General features: G+C 34.9%; 1 protein-coding gene across 2 annotated transcripts in view; it reads left to right on the forward strand.

Annotated features, from left to right (window-relative positions):
- The first annotated feature begins 5,261 nt into the window (after positions 1 to 5,261).
- Positions 5,262 to 22,497, forward strand: part of LOC136027005 (metalloprotease TIKI1-like) — a 43,931-nt gene continuing 26,695 nt past the window's right edge. The window contains exons 1-2 of one of the 2 annotated variants that reach the window (XM_065703896.1): positions 5,262 to 5,370; positions 18,476 to 18,544. In XM_065703896.1, coding sequence (XP_065559968.1) covers positions 5,335 to 5,370; positions 18,476 to 18,544 — 105 coding nt within the window. In that variant the 5' untranslated portion in view covers positions 5,262 to 5,334. Of the gene's footprint in view, positions 5,371 to 5,401; positions 5,554 to 18,475; positions 18,545 to 22,497 lie in introns of those variants that run through there. The other variant, XM_065703897.1, reaches the window with a different exon arrangement.

The following is a 22,497-nucleotide window of genomic DNA, read 5'->3' on the forward strand; positions in this document are numbered from 1 at the left end:
AAATTTACCTAGGCTAGGATACCATCTATCCCTATTTCTACCGACCTGAGGGTTAAAATCTCCTAATAAAAACACCATATTTCTACCGGGGACTCTGTCTATTTGCTTCTGTAACTGTAAGTGAAATCCGTCTGAGTCACTAGTGTCTCCGTCAGTTGGTTTTACAGGGGCATATACTGCTATAACTGATACCCTGAAATTTTTACATAAAATCAACGATTAGTATTCTCTTAATAATGGTTTCCCAGCCTAAGCAAGACTTAGCAGCTTCCTTATTCATCATAAGCCCTACTCCCTGTCAATGTGTCCTATCCTTGCTGCCTAAGTAAACAAATTCTATATCACCTAATTTTATGCTTCCTACCCCTGGGATATGAATTTCTGAAGCCCCTAATAAGTCCAGTTCGAATCGTCTGAACTCATCTGTAAAAATGTCGATACAATAGTTATTTTTTAACGTCGTAACATTCCAAGTTCCAATCTCATTTTTTTTATTAAATTAAAGTTATTTTGTCCTCAGGAAAAGCAACAGTCCCAGAAAAAGTAATAGGCAACAGGACGGGGACCATCACATCTTCTCTAGTCTGCACCGAAGCACTTAAGCTGGTTTAGAAGTGGAAATCAAGCAGTCCCAGGGACCTCAAGCATAAATGGAGGCTTTGTGCAACCCTGGGCCCATCTTAGTCAGAACATGGTTTTCAGCACTTCGTAATGCTCTTCTTTCAACAAGAGTGGGATACTGCACGGATAGTCTCAAGCTTATTATCTCCATATTTTGTAGGCATATATTCATTCCTAAAAAATATTATGCTACTATGGGGAAGCAACCCATAGTAGATAAATTAGCCAGGAAGAGGTTTTTTGTTAGCCCAAAAACGCCTACCAAAATAGATTGAGACCACAAAAATTATCCATTAATCAGAATCCTGTGTAAATACTATGTCGTTTACTAGGCTATAATTTCTTCGAGGGGCGCCACTTCTCAAGTGGGAATAGAGCTGATCTCGAAATTCTCAGTCTTGCTAGTAACCCAAAAGAATCGAAGCAGCCCTTTGCAGAGGCCGTTGTTCATAGATCCGGATCTTACGCCCTGCCGCACTTGTCCTCCTATAGAGGATCCTCCCACGATAGTGTTTTGCATCACCGTGCAATTTAAACCATTACTTGGAGAAGTTTTGTAACTCGCGAGACGTGCGCAAACGCTGGTGGGCCCCATTGAGTGTGCATATGAGGGGTCGTCTTCCTCCTAAAACTGTATTTACGGCCCCAGGCGAGGGTGCCCCAGTTTCTATTATGGACCCCAAAGGATAAGGTCCCCCTTGGTCCATACCCCTATAGAGGTGCCCTTTATATCTGTAGGGTTTCCCCCTGTCGCCACCTGGGGACACGCTGAGGGGCTGCGAAAGGCCCCTACTGTGCAGTATGGGACCACTGTTCTAGATTGTGGGCTTCTTAGAACCAGACATCTGATATCTTTAAGTGGTGGGGAGAAGATTCACTAAAAAAAAGGGTCCTAATCTCATTGAGAATCAAAGGTATTACAGACAGAGCCAAAGCTCGTGATAATCATACCTTTCAACTAGTAAAGTAAATCACTATAAGGAGATAAAAAAAAACTAGTGCCAGGATTTTAACATAGGACAATCCATGATAAACATTTACCTTATACAATACCTTATACATTTGTGAATAACTTCTCGAAATTGTTATTTATGCACAAAGTAGAGGACCAGAGTAAATGACAATGAAAACTGATTTTTTCATTTGCTCATGTGACAATTTGGCTAACCATATATGCTTTAAAAATTAGCAAAAATGAAAAATTTGGATTTGATGAAAAAGATTTCCGTTTTAGTCAAACAGTTCGTGGTAACGAACTGTAGTAAGGAGCGACCCGGCTCAATAGTAACCAAAACTCTAAAAAATTGAATTTTGATATCAATAGCTACATCAAAAGGATCGCATTTTAATGCTGATTTTAAATATATAAGTTTCATCAAGTTTAGTCTTACCCATCAAAAGTTAAGAGCCTGAGAAAATTTGCCTTATTTAGGAAAATAGGGGGAAATACCCCCTAAAAGTCGTAGGATCTTAACAAAAATGACACCATCAGATTCAGCGTATCAGAGAACCCTACTGTAGAAGTTTCAAGCTCCTATCTACAAAAATGTGGAGTTTTGTATTTTTTGCCAGAAGACAAATCACGGGTGCGTGTTTATTTGTTTGTTTTTTTTTTGTTTTTTTTCCCCAGGGGTCATCGTATCGACCAAGTGGTCCTAGAATGTCGCAAGAGGGCTCATTTTGACGGAAATGAAAAGTTCTAGTGCCCTTTTTAAGTGACCAAAAAATTGGAGGGCATCTAGGCCCCCTCCCACGCTCATTTTTTTCTCGAAGTCAACAGATCAAAATTTTGAGATAGCCATTTTGTTCAACATAGTCGAAAACCATAATAACTATGTCTTTGGGGATGACTTACTCCCCCACAATCCCTGGGGGAGGGGCTGCAACTTACAAATTTTGACCAGTGTTTACATATAGTAATGGTTATTGGGAAGTGTACAGACGTTTTCAGGGGGATTTTATTTTGTTTGGGGGTGGGGCTGAGGAGAGGGGGCTATGTTGGAGGATCTTTCCTTGGAGGAATCTGTCATGAGGGAAGAAAAATTCAATGAAAAGGGCGCAGGATTCTCTAGCATTACTATAAGAAAACAATGAAAAATAAACATGAAAACGTTTTTTCAAATGAAAGGAAGAAGTAGCATTGAAACTTAAAACGAACAGAGATTATTACGCATATGAGGGGTTCTAAAAATACTTTAGCATAAAGAGCGAGGTATTTAGGAGGAGATAAATACCTTGCTCTTTATACTAAAGTATTTTTAGTAATTTCATCTATTTATTCTACGGCCTTTCTGATTCAGGGGTCATTCTTAAAGAATTGGGACAAAACTTACGATTTAGTGTAGAGAGCTATTAACGAGGGTACAAACCCCCTCGTATACATAATAAAAATATAAGGCTATGAAAGTTTGTTACGTAAGTTAATTCTTAAGTTACGCATATTTTTTACTAATAAAAACGTTCGTTAAAATTAAAAGTTCTAGTTGCCTTTTTAAGTAACCGAAAAATTACAGGGCAACTAGGCCTCCTTCCTCACCCCTTATTTCTCAAAATCGTCTGATCAAAACTAAGAGAAAGCCATTTAGCCAAAAAAGGAATTAATATGCAAATTTCATTTTAATAATTTATGTGTGGAGAGCCAAAACCAAACATGCATTAATTCAAAAACGTTCAGAAATTAAATAAAAAAAACTAATTTTTTTAGCTGAAAGTAAGGAGCGACATTAAAACTTAAAACGAACAGAAATTACTCCGTATATGAAATGGGTTGTCCCCTCTGCAATCCCTCGCTCTTTACGCTAAAGTTTGACTTTTTGCCACAATTCTACTTTTTAAAACAATTTAAAGCTTTAGCGTAAAGAGCGAGGGATTGCAGAGGGGACAACCCATTTCATATACGGAGTAATTTCTGTTCGTTTTAAGTTTTAATGTCGCTCCTTACTTTCAGCTAAAAAAATTAGTTTTTTTTTATTTAATTAACTTTACAAAGTCAACATCGATTTAATATATTTGTCATTAGCGTTTGAGTTATACCTTTATTCTCGGCTTGGAATAGCATAGTGAACGCTATGTGAATTTGGCAATAGTTTGAACTGATATTACTGTAAGCCTATTTAATACTAAATTAACCAACTGTCAGCTAATATTCAGTTAATTAAATGCTTTTATTACTCTTAAACATTCTTCGACACAAAAAGGTCATTTTTCCTTTTTATAAATGGGACCAATTATCTTTTCAATTTTGTATTTGCTGCTTGAATTTATAATTTCCTCGCCGGTAAAACAACAGATATTTTCTCCAATCATCAAGAGAAGAAAATATGTCAGCATGTTACGTTTTCTGAATCAAACACTAGTCGTGTTGACAAAAATTAAATGACGGCAAAATTCCTTGTCATGTCAACAGACATTCTACTTCTAATGCAGTTGTGCAGTCTTAGGACGTAGCGTGTGCCGAATTCAAAAATAGATACGCGATTAGAAAATCAGCAAAAATAAGTTCAAAACAAATGACAGTAAACATCTTTAAAAAGTCCAATTTTCCTTGACGTCCAACAAAAAACAAAGGAATCAAAAGATAAAAAGAAGCCAAACGATAGCGATTTCCAGCAAGTGAAAGAAAGATATACTAAAAAGTTTTTCGGCTTAGATCTCTAACATGCTGTCCTCGGTCTAAATAAAAAAGAAAGAAGAAAATTTTTTTATATGTAAAAAACCAATATTTTAAAGTGAACTATAAAGAACCAGAGAAGTAATTGTTAAAAAAGAAAAAATCATTTAAAAATTATATTGTGTAGGAATTCATTCCCAAGCAACTATTGCAATCTGTTTAATGATTTGATATGTATTTAATTTGTCCATTTGATCTTGTTTAAAATGAGAAGGAATTTATACTGCCAGTAATACAAAAAAAATTTCCAGTATCTCTTTTTCATGCTGTGTCTTAATGTATGTATTATTGTTATCTAAGCTGACTCTATAAAAGATTATGATAAACGACTTAATATAGATATTTGAGAATATCTCGTCAGAAATACTGCGTGATTTGGATGATCAAAGCTGCGAAGGGCTGAAGCAGGACCACAATCGTCATTTCTATTTTTATAATTTAAAGATTATTCTTTTGTTCGCTTACTCTATTGCTCAACCGTTGACAAGTTAAACCAATTTAAAATTGTTTGCATGAATACAAGAATCTATATATGTTACTTTCAGTAATAAGATCATTTCTATCGTTCTCAGGGTTAGAATTTTTTTTAAGAATAAACTCATTTTTGAAGGAAACAACCACCTAAATAATTATCCGTTTGATCATATTTCTTTGAAACTTTTCCAAGTTTATCGCTGAGCCTGGGGATGTGTGATAATACTGTAATTTTTTTTATTTTCTTTCGTATTATTGATTAGAGAATAAGAGATGGGCTTATTACTTTTTATTAAATTTTCAATCTTACTTATACAATTTGAATAATAAGATTATTGGAATAACCATTACAGAATAAGATTTGCTTTATGTAATTTAGTATAGAGACAAAATGAACATTTGAGCAGATTTTTAGAAACGGAAGAGGACATAATTTTAATTTCAGCCGATTTGAATCTACGTGGCTCATTGGCAAAAATGGTTAGACCTGGCGATGCAGAACATTTAGCAAAAATTATGAAAATAAAAAATAAAGCCAAAATAAGAATTTGAGTGACATCTAATATGACATGAATAGATATGACTTTGTTTTTCTATACATCCTTGTAAGTTCTTCCCTACAAAATAGGTCCAAGATCTAGGCTAGTGATCATAGTATGGAAAAGAAAAAAGACTCTGTAGGCTAAGTGAAGTTCTAGTTAAGGGTCCTTTGGATGTCCTAGAAAGTAACTGAGCCAAGTAAATCAAATTTCAAGAATGAATCCATGGCCCAGGGTACACCTATGACGGTATTTTCAAACTTATATTTCTTTTTTATTCTAAGGTTTAGAAGGGTGACATTCTAGCTTTGAGGCTCCAAAAAAGGCTTGGCTCTCAGTATAGTGATTGGCCACTTGTGAAGGTAGGGAAAGATCTCCAGTCCTTGGCCAGTGCCAAATCATGGTTGAACATTCTGATTTAAAATGTCTTGATAAAATTCTAGTTGATTATTATGACAGCTGTGATTGGCTGATGATTTAGGGTTAGACCAGTTAGAATCAGCTGACTCTGCTATAAACTTGTGAACCATCTGATTTTCTAATATTTGAATTTAAATAAAAGTTACCTCTACATCCTGTCCTATTTAAATATAATTATTCTGCTGCACAATACTTGTCATGGATTAAACCTAACCAAAGTATTTGACAAGATTCAACATGATTGGCTTAGTTCTAAGTTTACAACTACAGGAATCAATCATGAATTTGCCTAGTAGATTGGCTAATGGCCTTCCTGGCTAATAGGTCTAGATCCCAGACAGTACAACTCTTCACAACAGCTGGCAAATGTGTATACTTACAGCCCTGTAAAATCCTAAGTGGTGTTCTCCAGGGAACTATTCTTAGACTCACATTGTTTCTTCTTCATATTAATGATATGATACCCAAAATCAGAAACCACTTCACCCTTTGCACTAATGTTTCTAAACTAGGCTATTAGGTCTAGCCTTCACAACAAATCATCCATTTAATTTGACCTTGATTGCCAAAAGCTGGCTTCTCTCTTTTAATATGTCACCACCAAACATTTTGGTCACAATAATTCTCAGTGCAAAATATACTAAGAATAATAATCAGACATACCCCATTGCTCTCCCAATTTGCACTAGTGGTAAAGACCTGGAAGTCATCATAGATAACCTACTAGAGTTCCACACACACTCTGCACAAACTGTTTTCTAGAGACAGTTTGAGCCTTGGACTTATTAAAGGAACAATTACTAGCAAATCACATGGAATCTTCTTGAAACTATTTAATGCAATTATGAGACCAGTTCTTGACTTTGGTACCTACCTTGCTGTTCCTTTTTTTCAAAAGTGATATACAGCTGATTGAAGATGTGTAAATAATGGCCATTAACTACATCTCTGGACTTGGTGAGAAATCATACAGCAAAAGGCTGTCTACCCTAAAACTCCCTTCTTTGACTTTTCAATACAATCAAAGTGACATGCTACTCATGTACAAATATGTTGAATAACCCCCAAAAAAGTTATTTACTTAAGTACCTGAAGAACAACAAACACAACGTCACTCTAAGAAGCTTTCCAAGCCTTAACTTAATTTTAACCAAAGGGTCATCAATGACTAGAGCTGTATAAGTGAGGAAACCATATCTTTAACATCAGCTAAACTTTAAAAAGGAGACTCAACAAAGATTTGTAAGCCAACCCTTCAAGACATAACTAGAACTACCCATTGTCTGTCCCATAAATAGTGATTAACATATATGCACATATAAAGAAGCTGCTTGTCATGCCTAACCAACTCACATACTGTGTCAAAACTTGAAGTTGTGCAGCAGTATCTACTTTAAACCAAAGAAGAATAATCCTCTTGATCATACCTATTTGTGGTTGCTGTTACCAAGTGGGCTTAAATAACATCTATCCTAATTTTCTCCTAGCTGTAATGTGTTTCACTGGGCTGTAAACACAGCCACAACCCTCCTAATTTTTATATTTTTTTAAACAGACCCAATATTGGAACTCATTTTGTTCTGAGTTGTTAATTAAGATAAGATTGTCTGTGTCTCTGATTCAGATATGTTGTTCTAACTTTAAGACCCTGTGTCAAGGATTAGACACCATTTTCTAGGATTAGGCTCGAGCTTTAAATGTGTGGCCAGGATTAGGCTCCTCTATTGTCTATCAGTATATTTGAATTTGTCAGTATTGTACATGGTTAAAATATTGAAACTAATCACATGTTTTTTAAAGGTTTTGACATATCCAATGATGAAACAATCAGTTTTCTACATGGCATGGTAGAGATTTTATAATGATTTGGGTGTTAAATTGTGGATTAGCAAGCTGACTACTGGGTATCTTACAATAATTTGTTAGGCATCTTAAAATTAAAAGTAGTTACCATGAGATTACTAGTTTTTTGCTCTAAAATTATTAGTAACACTGGAGGAAAGGATACAGTCTAAAAGAGACACTTTAATAAAATCAAATTAGTGCCATTAGATTGCTTGTTTCATGTGCTTCTTCAATGCCTGTTATGGTCCCATATGTCCCATATATACCCTAGCCACAAGAATATATTTCTTTGATGCCTTTTTTCACCACTTGATGCATATAGTGGATGGTTTCTGTCTAGACTCAAAGAAATCTGGTTTTGCCTAAGGGACTGATTACAATATTGAATAAAAACATCACTTAAATGGCATAAAATTGTAGATAACAGGGGACAAAATTTGATAATGTGATTGATAGAAACATGCTGCTTGCTTAAATTCATTATTTCATTGTTTTGGTATTTTCTTTAATTTGGTATATCCATGCCTTAAATTGCATTTACAGCAAGATAAGGTGGACTGCATCCTACTGTAGAACATCTTGCTGTTGAATTGATGAGGTGACACAATTTATAGGAAATAGGACTGTCTGGAGGAGGGGTGCATTGTCAGGATAATGACTTCTTTTTTATATAAAAAAACAACAACATAAAAACAGTAGTCAGATGCTACTACTTTTACTATATTAAGATGTTGTGCAACCCTCCCCCCTTCTAATGGTCCAAGGTATAACCCACTATATATACAACACTAAATGAAAACAATGCTTTATAACGTGCAGCATTTTTCTGTTAATCAGGTATCCACTGTTGTCAACATTTTAAAATCGTTTAAAGCAGTTTTGCATTGTAATCACTTAGACAAAACCAGATTTTGTTGAGTCAAGACAAAAGCTACCTGCTATACATCACATTATGATATGAAAAACAAAAAGAAATATACTATTGGGGCCAGTGCTGTCACTTACTTGAAGTACTACTTAAGTAAAATTTTCCATTACTTGTACTTGTACTTAAGTAAAAACTAGGGTGTACTTATTACTTGATACTTAAGTAAGATTACAAAATACTTATTACTTGACATACTTTTAATGTACTTGTTTTTTAAATACTTTACCTTTGACATGAAAATTTTGTGTGTGTGTTCTTTGGCAATGTACAAGAAAACATCACCTTTATATTTAGAGCAAACTCAGATATAGCTTTTGTGTGTGTGCTTTGGCAATGTACATGAAAATATCACCCTTTAGATTTAGAGTAAACTCAGATATAGCTCCATGCTCTATTTTTGGATATGAAATAAGGTATTTGTTTTTGATGAAAAAAAAATATAGTATGATTAACACTTGGTTCAATTTTTGTTTAAAAGTTACATAACAAAGAAAATTGAAATTATTTCACAGTTCACTGGTCGACAGTGAGCTAAAATCCCTTGTTTTGTGCTAAACGTTGCATACTGTAGTCCATTTGGGCTTATATTTCTGACATTAGTGTTTAAGTTTTGTCATCTTGTCAACTGAACCAGATTTCTACCATTTCATCATCTTCAGGACCATATTATTGGTAAAACTACTGAAGCTATGAATCTTTGCCCATCTAAATTTTGTCTGCAATAAACAAGTCTAGGGAATTCTATCTGGATCCAATGCAGTGGTATTTTGTCAAATTTGTTCCAGCAAATTCAGGTATTCAAAAGAATCTGACTTCAGATTTGTCACTCCATTCATAAGTTATAGGCCCTACTAAATTAAACAAAAACTCAACTTTCTTAAGACTTGAAACCCTATCCCCCTCGCCCTATTTTATATAGGGTTTGTGATACCAAAACTTGAACCAGATCTTAGGCATCTTTGGTCTAGTTTTCATTTGGATCCGTTTCTCCATTTGCCAGTTATACTAAATTAAACAGAAAACTTAAATTTTTCAAGAATTAAAACCAACTCCCCTTTGTTAAATTTGAGCTAGGGTCTTTATCTCAAAACTTGAAATGTGTTATAGTCTTAGGCCTGTTTGGTTCAACTTTCATACAGATCCATTACTTTAGTCGCAAGTTACTCTGAATTAAACTAAAAACTGTTATTAGCAGGTAAAGCCCTCTCCCCCCTGTTTTATTTAAGCTAGGGTCTTCATCTTTCAACTTGATGTGTCTCATGATCCTTTGAACCAAATCTGGTCATCAAAATTTTCATCCAAATCCAACCAGCAGTTCTCCCCCTATACGTGATTACACAGACGGACGGATAGACGGATTTTACAACATCTTAGGTAGCCATGTTGGCTCATTGGATCCAAAAATAGAAAACAATGGCATATCATCATCCAGGCATCATCACCTATTTGGATAATGGACAATATCCACCAAGATAGGTTTTTGAGATCTGTCAGTCTATCCGCCCGTCTGTGCAATCAAGTATAGCAGGAGAACTGCTAGTCAGATTTGTATTAAAATTGAACTATTTCGATTGAAATTAAATAGGGCAATGGGGCTTTAAGTGTTAAATAAATTCGAGTTTTTCATTTAGTTCACTGTAACTTGCAAATGGAGGTACTTGCAAGGGACTGATTACAATATTGAATAAAAACATCACTTAAATGGCTTACTTGAAGTACTAGTTTTTTGTTTGACTCAGTTTAACTTGCAAATGAAGTAATGGATCTCAATGAAAGTCAAGCCAAAGATGCCAAAACCATAAGACACATAATGTTTGGAGTTGAAGACCCTAGCTTAATTGGGGGGAGGGGGCTATAAGTGCTAAAAAAAGTTGAGTTTTTCATTTAATTCAGTGTAACTTGCGAGAGATTGATGGATCTCAGTGAAGAGTGAACCAAAGGTGCCTAAGACCCTGACAGGCATCACGTTTTGAGATGAAAACCCTAGCTCAAATAGAACGAGGGGGAGTGGGTTTTAAGTGCTGAATGCTTTTGGTTTAATTTTGTATAACTTGCAAATGGAGCAACAGATCCAAATGAAAGCTAGACCAAAGATGACTAGGATCAGGGCTCATATCGAGCTCTGATATCACAAGCCCTGTCTAAAATAGGGCGAGGAGAGAGGGTTTCAAGTTTTAAGAAAGTCAAGTTTTCCTTCAGTTTAGTAGGGCCTACAACTACTTCCACCCATGGCTTGCCCAAAGCCTGGAAATAGCCCTTTTCCAAAATAAGTCAAATTGAAGCCAACCATCAACCAAATATTCCATCCCCAGAGAAAAATTATTTTGTATGGCACTTGGTATTTACCAAGTGACATACAGTTATCGCAAATTCTGTCGGTCTGTCAGTCCTGGTCTTGCTAGTTTAGGCACTTCCAGATAAGCTAGGACAGTGAAATTTGGCAGGCGTATCAAGGACCAGACCAGATTAAATTTGAAATACTTGTTTCCCCAATTCGACCATCTGGGGGGGGGGGAGGAGTGGGAGGACAAAAACTAGATCGGATCTTAATTAAATTTGATATTTAGAAGGATATCATGTCTCAGAGCTCTTATTTTAAATTCCTACCGGATCAGGTGACATTGGAGGGGGAAACCTAAAATCTTGGAAAATGCTTAGAGTTGAGGGATTGGGATGAAACTTAGTGGGAAAAATAAGCGCAAGTCCTAGATACATGATTGACATAAACAGAACGAATTCACTCTCTTTTGGGGAGTTGGGGGAAGGGTTAATTCTGAAAAATTGGAAAAAATGAGGTATTTTTAACTTACAAAGGAGTGATCAGATCTTCTTGAATTTCATCGGATGAAATTTTATATTTAGAAGGACCTCGTAACTCAGATCTCATGTTTTAAATGCTGACCGGATCCAATGTCATTTGGGGGGGGGGGACGGAAATCTTGAAAATGCTTAGAGTGGAGTGATCATGATGAAACTTGGTGGGAAGAATAAGCACAAGTCCTAGATACGTGATTGACATAACTGAAATGGATTCGCTCTCTTTGGGGGATTGTAGGGGGAAAAACTATAAAAATTGGGGTATTTTTAATTTAAGAGCTGGTGACCATTTGTGAGGTATTCTTGAATTTGATATTAAGAAGGAGCTCATGTCTCAGATCTCTTATTTTAAAACCCGATCAGTTCTGGTGACATTGGGGGGAGAGTTGGAGGGGAAAACCGGAAATCTTGGAAAACGCTTAGAGTGGAGAGATCGGGATGAAACTTGGTGGGTAGAATAAGCCAATGTCGTAGATACGTGATTGACGAAACCGGACTGGATCCACTCTCTTTGGGGTAGTTAGGGGTTCCAGTGCCTTGGCAAGTTTGCTACTTCTGGACGTGCTAGGACAATGAAAATTGGTAGGCGTGTCAGGGACCTGCACAAATTGACTTGATAAAGTTGATTCCCCGATTCAACCATCTGGGGGAGGGGCTGAAGGGAGAGGAAAAATGAGGTATTTTTAACTTGCGAGTTCAGTGATCGGATCTTAATGAATTTTGATATTTAAAAGGACCTTGTGTCTCAGAACTCTTATTTGAAATGCCGACCGGCATTAAGCCCCTGATTTACCTTTTAAATTAATTTATTGATTCTTATAATTTTACTAGAGCTCATGCCATATGAGCTCTTGGCTCTTCCGACCTCGTCACGTGCCTTAGGAGCTCTTAGCTCTTGTTTTATTCTTTTTTTCTTAGAAGATTTTCGACTTAGTCTCATGGTTTTTGCCACTTCACGATGTGAAAACTGCTGCTAGAAATAGATAGGTTGCAGCTTCTGCCGTATTGTCTTTTAGTATATTTAAATATGTGCTTGCATCGTGCCTGCGTCCCCCTAAAAGTTCTATTTCTTATGGTAATATTGGTTTGTCTTGTGTTGCATATGCAGACGACGTTGTTCTTGCTGCCCGGACTCGCCGTGGATTGCTTTCCAATTTTACTATATTAACCAATGAACAGTCTATAAGTTTGAATTGTCAGTTAATGCGTCTAAATGCGAGTTTATTTGTTTTAATAGCCCTTATGCGGTCGCTCCATTTGTTGTTGGTACTGCAATTCTGCCATGTTCTTCTTTAGTTGGTTGGCTTGGTCTGTGTTTCGGTCCAACACTTTCCACTACCTTTTCATCCCTAGTGAATCAAGCCGTGAAAAACTACGCGCCGCTTACGGAAAAATATCCCCAGACAAAAGCCGTTACTACCGCAATGGTTTGCGCATGATTTATAACGTTTATTACGCCCCTGTGCTTTTGTTTTTATCAGGCATGGCTCATCTGTTTCGTAAGAAAAATCCCCATACTCTACGTGCGACTTATTTCAGATATTGCAAATTCCTCCTCTGGCTTCCTAGATGGCACCAAAACAGAAAAATAATTGCTCGATTTGGTTTAATAAAAATGCCTTCTTGGATTCGGTCTTCCAGTGATGATTTATGTAAAAAGACTATCTACTTTATTCACGCTTACGACCCTCTGCAGCCTTTTTTCTATATTGATATTGCTTAATTAGTCCATGTTGTCTTTTGCTAGTTTGAATTTTTTTCTTGCTGTTTATCGTTTTGTTTTTGCCGTACTTTGTGCTTTTTTTATACTTTTATGGATAATAAAGTTCATTCATTGATTCATTCATTCATTCTGCAGTTTGACCAGCCGTATGGAATGCGTCTGAATCAACAGGCTTGCTGCAGGCCCGTGATTTTATAATGTATGTTTGTAGGGAGTTTTACTGACCATCTGAATTGACTACACAGCATGCGTCTTGCTTGAGTGAAAACCAGCCAAAGGATATAGATGCCATACATTTTCTTAGCATGTCTGAAATTTAACTTGAAAACTTGAGTCAGTTTCATTGTAAAGGTGCCGAGGGCGAGACATGTCATCAAAGTGTGAATCAAGACTTCATTTTCATACTCTTCTTTTTTTTCAGCACGCTGAGAGCCAGCGACCTTCAGCTAGCTGCCAAAAGTGTGGATTTTTGCTGCTCCTTTTTATTGAGCTTTGATTTCTCTTATTAAAAAAGTCAGAATAACCCTGTATTTTGACATGTTTCCGAATAACCCTGTATTTTTTCAAAGGTGTCAGATTTGACAGAACACTAATCGCCAGAAGTTCAACTCTATGTGCCTGACTACTACTGTATTAATCCTGTCATATGATCTGCCTGATCCAATCAGAAGTTTTTTGACTGAACTTAATTGTTTTGAAAGTCTTTTGCTTTCAAGCCGTTGTGTTGAAAATTGGATCAGATTATTTTTTGGACTTCATTGAGTGTGTACCAGCTAAACAATTGTAAATAATACTTTCAATATTTTTTCCATCATTCTCACATGTTTTAGAATAACCCTGTATTTTTTCAAACGTGCCAGATTTGATTGAACACTAATCGCCAGAAGTTCAACTCTACGTGCACTGCGTTAATCCTATCATGTGATATGTCTGATCCAATCAAGAGTTTTTTGACTGCACTTAATTGTTTTGTTAGTCTTTTCCTTTCAATCCGTTTTGTTGAAAATTGGTTAAGATTATTTTCTTGGACTTCATTGGGTGTGTACCAGCCAAACAAGGGAAACGGTTAAAAACGATAAAACGGAAATTCTGGTTCTTGATTAAGATTTCCAAGAGAGGAATGACAGGGGATAATTTATAGGCAAGGGAAGGGGCTAAGAAGCCTTCAGAATGGCTTTAAAAAAGATAGCATATGCTTGATATCAGAAATATATATATACATATATATATATATATATATATATATATATATATATATATATATATATATATATATATATATATATATATATATATATATATATATATACATATAGAATAAATACTTGAAGTAATACTTAAGTACAATTTTGGCAAGTAGTTGATATTTGATACTTATGTAGAATTTGGAAAGTACTTATTACTTGATATTTAAGTAAAGAATTAATGAGTACTTAATACTTGATACTTAAGTAAAAATTCGGAGTACTTGTTGCAGCACTGATTGGGGCTATATATAGGATCGTCAGGGGTATAAAGTGCCTTGAGCCCTGTCAGAAATAAAAGTAGGATGTTTGAAAAGAACAAAATAAGGAATCTAGTGGTATTAATTCTTTTTTTTTTAAAGATGTTTCCTTCCAACTAGAATTGTTCAGGAAGAAAATCTAAAAATAAATGGAAAGCCTATAAGATAGAGGCAATAACTATAGACACAATTTTTGAACTCTCCAATTGCTGAAAGTTGGATTGATATTACAAAAGACATTTTTGCACATAAAACCTTCAAAAATAAAATCTTGTTTTTTTGCATATGCTAGTCAATACTATTTCTTTAGTACATTACAATTCTTTTAAGAAAGCTTCTTTTTTAAAATTTGTATGTACAATCGTTTTTGGAGTACTTTTTAGTATGTTGTTAAACTCAAATCTGTGTTAGCTAGTGCTAATTTTGCCAATTTAAGCTAGAACAGGATATTTCGAAACCCTGAGAGAATTATAAAAAATACTTCTTGTAAACTTACGGATCCCTAATTGAGCACCAACAATATAGTATAGACCAATTTGAGTTCTGATATACTTGATTGCTAAGGAATATACTGTTGCTGATTCGGGCACATTTTCTCCATTTATCAAAATTATTCTGTTTTTAAAATTGGTCCTGTGTCTATATTTATGTTCTGAGTAATATCTTTTTCTTTAAATCATTCTGTATTTCTTTGATTTGTTGAGAGTAATATCTGGTTGTTTTAAGTTTGAAGTATTGGATCTTTTACTGCTTATATTAAGTTTTAATATGGCTCTTTCATTTCTTTAAAGAACTTTTTTTTTAATTTTCTTTAAGATTAATTTATGTTTGTTTTGATTGCTAAAGTTTTATTTTGGGTTGATATTGCTGAAGTCCTGGTTAAACTTCACTGAAGTCCTGATTGAACTTTGCTGAAGTCTTGGTGGAGCTTTTCTAAAGTAAGGATGCTGGGACTGTTTTAAATTTTTCATTTTAGTTTTGAGTTGTGTTTTATTGTAAGTGTCTTTTCTTTTATATATTTATGTTTTGCTGAGGACAGCCCTTGGACACAGGGTTGAAATATTCATTCAAATATAGAATTCTACTGTCTTGCAAAAAAAATTCTCTATTGTTTTTCTTCAGGTTGATATATTGAATTCTCTTGTCTTTATCAGGTTTTCAAGATAAGAATTAAAATATTGGATTCTAATTTAAATTTTTTGTATGCATTATATAACTTGAGTATTTGCTCTTATTCCATTCAATATAATTATTGTTCAAAATGAAATCGAGGTCAATTTGTTCAATTTGAAATCAAGGTCAGTAACTGTTCTTGAACTAAGATTCTATTTTAACAATAATATATGAATAATTTAAAATTCACTTGGAGGAATCCAGGTGACATTCCTGGAGGGATGTCTGCACAAAGCTGAAACATAATTATTCCACAACATGCCTCTCTCCTCCAAAAATTATTGATTATATTAAAATTTCTATTGGAGGCAGCTTTGCCAGGAATGCATTTGTAAAATAATGTATCTTCAGTCATATTACTCTATCAAACATATGCAATTAAATGTGCATCTCTAGCTACATCAGTTTCTTCATATTCTCCTACTTGTAAGGTAAGTTTTATAATACATTGTTAAGTATCTTAAGGTATTTGGCACAACTGCAATAGTTTTAATTTCATTTGATTTTGATCAGCACCTCCCAGGTCAGAAAACATTGGTACAGACAGTTGATATAGACATCCGCTTTAAATCTTCATGTAAGTAAGTTTATTAATTCAAGGGCTGATAAAACTATGTACATCGGTTTATAATTGTGCATAACCCTTTGTCAAGGAGGACTAATGGAAGTTTGTTTAGGTAGGGGGAGTGTGCTTGAAGCATTGAAAAGCATGGTTCTATGCCCAAATTTCATAACTCTCTGTAAGCATTCAGAGAAATATAGAACAAGTTGGGAGAGAGGGAGTAGAAATTAATCTATGATCTCTCTTGGTTCCTGCCAGAATTTCTGGACTACACCTGTTATATTAATACTGGGAGTCTGAGCACCCTTCTTGTTGCACAAAATGTTTTCCTTTGTAACATGAAAGATTAAATTCATATGCCTACTGGCGCAAAGGTAGCCTATCTAATCAAGATCCTCATTAGCAAAAACCTGTATTCCACAACTTGCTGTCTTAGATCCTATATAATCCTGTGCGAATTGTTCAAAATAAGGCTATCAGAGTAATCAGAAAGAGAATCTGTTCAAGAAGTTTATGGGGGTCTTAGGATATTGCTGGCAGTGGGTCTTCATCATTATTTATATTAGTGTTTATGTATAGGTATGATGTGAACCAGCTGCTGTAAAGTTTTAAGCTGGAAATTATACATAACAAAAATACTAGGGAGTAAGAATTATTATTATGCGCCACCTACAGTGTCTGTCAGGTCCATTTTTTTTTTTTTATTATAAAGGGTATAAAATTATAGAATGACTTGGATAATGATATGAAGAAGATAGAAAATTTTAGTGATTTTATAGGAAAATTGAAAGAAAAATTATTAAGCAAGTATGAATTTTAGCTTTGTTTGTTTTGGAGGAGATATGATTATCAATAGGAGTTTCAAAACGCAATTTGTTTGTTGACAGATCGGTTGATTCTAAGCTTTTAGAGAATGACATTCTCATTCAATAGTTGTGTAGTGACTATGGATTCTTAATTGCTTTGGAATACTTGCTATGCATTGCAGCTGAAAAATTACTCTAACAAATTTTAGGGGACTGAGCTTGGCTCTGTGATTGTTGTTTACTTGTTTTCCAATGTGAAATAATGATCTAGATAGGTCATGACTTTGGGAAATTTGTGTAGGTCTTTAACTAAATTTGGAAAAAGAAAAAATATTTTTCATTTGAATAACATCACAAATACTCAGACATCCAATACCCTAATGGTTTTACTTTCTAAAGCAGATAAAATGAAATTATGGCCGTTTTGTGAAAGAGATTAAGAAATGGTTGTTATCTTCACCAAGTGAAGCTTGTTCCTCTTTTGCACATCAATAAGAGTGTCAGACTGTCAGTCTGAAAGGGTAGTATCCTTGGAGCTACTATGTTACCTTGTAATTGCCTGAAGTACAGGAGCTAGTAAAGCCAAAATGAAAATATACATGGAAGAACCAATGGTCCAAACTACTTCCCTATGCCTGTGGTATAAGCTCCAGCCTAAATGTCAACTCTCCAAAAAGAGTTTTGTCTTGATGGAAATTATGCAACAAAATTTGATATTTACAAGTGCACTAATGCCACTATCTATCACTGAATATCAACTTCTGTGATATCTAAAGCCTGAATGTCAAGGAGAGTCACTGCATTTTTTTACATAGTTAGGAGAGTGGCAGGATGAGGATATTTTCCACTAGAGTTGTAAACACAACCTTGTACAATTATAGGCCATTTTCCTTATATGTGTAGGTATGGATACTACCATTTCTGTCTAAGCCTATTTTTGTATCAAAGGTTTTTTATGGTGACTATCCTATTTAGAAAGTTTAAGACCTAAAATGCAATTGCACATGAAATAGTCCATTGCCTGAGAGTAAATATTTAAGTACCTTCTTCATTCAACTTCAATCGGAAAATTTTGACTTCGGATAAATAGGCCTGCATGGGAAGATATAGGGCTGATACCCAAGATTGATCTAAAAGATCTACTCCTCCCTACTAGTAAAATTGAAAAGAATCACTACAAAAATGTAACCTTTCGGTTTTTCACACCCCTCCCCCTTAAGAAATACTCTCCCGCCCTATTCACAGCAGAAGCTTTTGTGCAAATATTGCATTAAAGAAAAATTATATAGGTCCTTACAATTAGTTTAAATATAATGAATAATTTGGTATTCACCTATTACTTTCTATTCTAACATTGCTATCATGAATTATAAATAACTCTGTTTAATTTCAGATTGTCTGTCATTTGACCGGTTTGGAAGCTAAGAGAAAGCTGAACAGAATACAGTGTCAGAGACCAAAGGTAAGTTCTCTAATATATCAATTCTAAAAGACAAAAAAACAAAAAACAATTCATTGTCTGTGCTAAAGAATACATTACATTAAAGTTCAGTCACTTTTTAGCTTCTGTTAAGGTCATTGCTGAAGGCTAGTTTTGTCTTTTAAAACATATATTTATGTATTTTACTTTTTGGCATTGAGGACAGCTTAGAAGTGGTCTTGGCCGACATATCTGCTTTGAACAAAAAACAATTCATTGTATGTGTTAAAGAATACATTGCATTAAAGTTCAGTCACTTTTTAGCTTCTGTTAAGGTCATTGCTGAAGGCTAGTTATGTCCTTTGAAACATGTATTTATGTATTTTACTTTTTGGCATTGAGGATGACTTAGCAGTGATCTTTGCTGAAATATCTGCTTTGAAAAAAAAACAAAAACAATTCAATGTCTGTGCTAAAGAATACATTGCATTAAAGTTCAGTCACTTTTTAGCTTCTGTTAAGGTCAATGCTGAAGGCTAGTTTTGTCTTTTAAAACATATATTTATGTATTTTACTTTTTGGCATTGAGGACGACTTAGCAGTGGTCTTTGCCAAAATATCTGCTTTGTTTTTCATTTATTCATTGACTGAAAATTATCCGTGTTTGGTTTTGTCTTTTTGTTTTCTCTATTTCTTTCATATTTTTTTTTGTTAGTCATCTAGAGGCGTTATTATTATTATTATTTTTCACCATGCATTGCAATAGTATAAAAAAATGACAAGGAGATACAAAAAGGAACAAAAAATAACTCACAACTCCAAAAGCCTGATAAGGCGGTAAAGGTAAAAAGAAAAGAATATAGCAGTAGACTACACAGTTCCTACCCATGGGGCTGATCTCTGTTTCATGGCCCTTCAGCCAGGAAGTGCAATGGGGGGCTGGGGGCCAGCCATCATGTGCTTATGGACACTTCCTGTTAACCTTCCCCAGATTTCCCCAAGTAACCATTTAGAGCTGGGTCAACTCCAACTGATAAGGTGGTGATGCAGAGAAATATAGACACCTATTGTGTTTGAGAGCTTTCTGTGCAGTACTTTCAGTTTTACTGTAACATTAGAAACTGGAAAATACACTGGTTTTTTGTCCAAGGTGGAAGAAACAACAGAAATTCACGAAATCTAAGTTCCACCTTTGTGGTCTCATTTTAGAGTAAACAGTGAGTAGGCAAATATCTTCGGGGACACCGTCAAACCTTGATATTTCCGGGGAGGAGTATGATGGCTCGAAGGCTAGTATCTGTGTGTGTCTGCTTCACATGAGTAGTACCCAACTAATATCTTTTCTATGATTTGAAAGGAGGTAATCTTCCCATTTTCAGTAGCCTAAATTAGGTAATTGATGTCTTCTGCATTGGCCTTAGATTTATAAATTGTGTTTATTGCTGCTAATTTTTAGTTTCTTTTAACTTTTTTCTATTTGAGTTCTACTGGAAATCAATATTGGTTAGCCTATTATTTACAGTTTATTTATAAATGTAATTGGTTTGCTTAACCTATTCTCGTAATGCTGAGACAATGTAATACGTATTGCTTTGTTTGCTTGTCCTTCTAACATTTGAAACAGTAGCGGAAGATCTGTCTAAAAAATGACCTACAAAAAAGTAAAGCAGGGGGGACACCTTACTGTATAATTTTCAGTGCTTTCTCTATAATTTTATGCAATTCTTGTTTAAATTCCATGTTCTTCACAGTTTTGTGAATTCAACTCGCCTGATTTTATTTTTGAACAACATATTGTTTTTTATGCAAGATATTTGGTCCGTAACCCCTCCCTGCTTCACAAAAAAAAAAAATATCTGCAGATGCTGATGGTTTAGGAGCATCTCTGATTCTCAATAATGCGACTTTATGTGTTTCAGTGATATATTAGTTCTTTTTCTCTCTTTTCTATCTCAACATTCAAATACTCCTTTTTACAAAAAATAAATACAAACTAAGAAAATAAAAAAATTTTGAGCAACTAATGCACAGATTAAAATTCTACCCTAAAATTACAGCTAGGTAAAAAGTTAGAGGTAAATAACATTGTTTCTATTCAACTGGAGAAATAGCGAAAATCGGAATGTTGTATCTTAGATGGCAAACCTAGTCCTCATTAAGTATGGCTTGTGCTCTTTAAATTTGAGTCCATAATTCCAATTGATTTGACGTGTCATTTCTAGCTCTTTGATCTAGGCATATATGCTTGGCTAAAACTGTAAAATGACGAGATCATTACAATTCATCCTTTAATACCAAATATCCGAAAAAATCATCCTATTTGTGTGCGATTTCTGGCCACAGTCTTCAAAAATCAACTCCTATATACATACTTAGACATGTCAACTTTCATTTATTTATTATTGAATTGAATTTATTTATAACCCCTTGTAAATACAACAACGAACGAAGTATAAGAGGAAAAAAGAAGAAAAAGGCTAAAGAAAAAGACAGAAAATGACAAATAAAACAAAATTAAAATTCATAGAGTAAGCACACAAGCATAGTAATTAACCAAATAATCACAGAGTATACATAACAAGCACAAGAAGACATAGTACAAGCACGTAGGCAAGCACAAATAAAACAAAATTAAAATCCATAGAATGAGCACACAAGCACAATAATTAAACAAATAATCACACAGTATACATAACAAACACAGAAACAATAAACGTGATACATTTATTGCTCTAAAAGGGAACACCATGGGTGTCCATTAATTCCGTTATTGGAAGTTTCAATGCATCTGATGATGGCAGCATTAGGGTTAATGATACCATATCTCCTATTGATCTAAGAATTACTTGCCCAGGGGGAGGCCTAGAAGGTATTTAACATACCGGTAATGAACTCGTCGGAGTTGCTTTAATTCCGTTGGCGAAAAGGTATGCCAAAAGGGTGCAAGGGGTAAAAAGTTTGGGAGCGCATACGAGTTATATAATTTAGCTTGTAGCTGATGATTCAAACGAAGTTTATTAGAAACTATGCTACCATAGGCACTGGACGTCCATCGCTGGAAATGGCGAATGAGGAGCTTTTTAGTTGCTTTAAGGGAGTCACCAATTGGGAGGCCAAGATATCTCATTTCGTATTTAGGAGCAATCGATACTCCATTAAGATAAACTTTAAATCCATCAGGAACGGGGCCCCATTTGAATAGTACCGCTTCTGACTTTTCAACGTTAAGCTTAAGATTTATTTTTGAATGCTCTCAACTCAGAATGGAATTTTTTTTTTTGAAACGCCAGTACCTTTCGGCTGGGGTTGAAGACATCGTCCGCATAAGCAAGAAGACATAAATCTATCCCTTCTAAAATACAGAAGAAAACAACTTAGGACTGTGCGTCCAGAATACAGTTGTTAAACCCGATTGGGGATGTAAGGGCGCCTTGCCTTACTCCGCGACGAACAGGTATGATTATTCGCAGAAGGACGCCGAGGAGCTACACTCTCTGTAGCTTCTTTTTTTTTACAACTAGTACCAACAGACACATATGCTATTGTAAACTTTTAACCTTTTTTTTCTTTTCGGAACATTTATCCAAAGCCATCAAAAGAAATTACCATTAGAACAAAACTACTGCCGCGGAAAATTTACTGAGTGATAAAATCAATAGAATTGTTATTTATAATAACAATAAAAACAAAAAACAAAAAGTCCTTTTAGGATAACATCATGATTCTAGCCCTCTTACTTCTTAGGTATCAGTTTGACGGGTTCAAGTTGATTTTGGATAACTAAATAGTCTAAGTCTCTGGAAAGTGATAACTTTATAAGCAAAGTCAGGGACCTATTTGAGGGGACCAATGAGTCAAGTTCCTACCTGGGCAAAGCAAGGGCACATTTTCTAGGGCGAAATAAGAGCTATACAAGCAAGGGACAAAAGAAAGCAAGGCACCATGACTGGCAAGGCAGGACAGTCTCCAAAAGCCTATAATGCATGGTAGACTTA

This window comes from Artemia franciscana, chromosome 5 (assembly GCF_032884065.1).
Source record: "Artemia franciscana chromosome 5, ASM3288406v1, whole genome shotgun sequence".
NCBI classification, from domain to species: Eukaryota; Metazoa; Arthropoda; class Branchiopoda; order Anostraca; family Artemiidae; genus Artemia; species Artemia franciscana.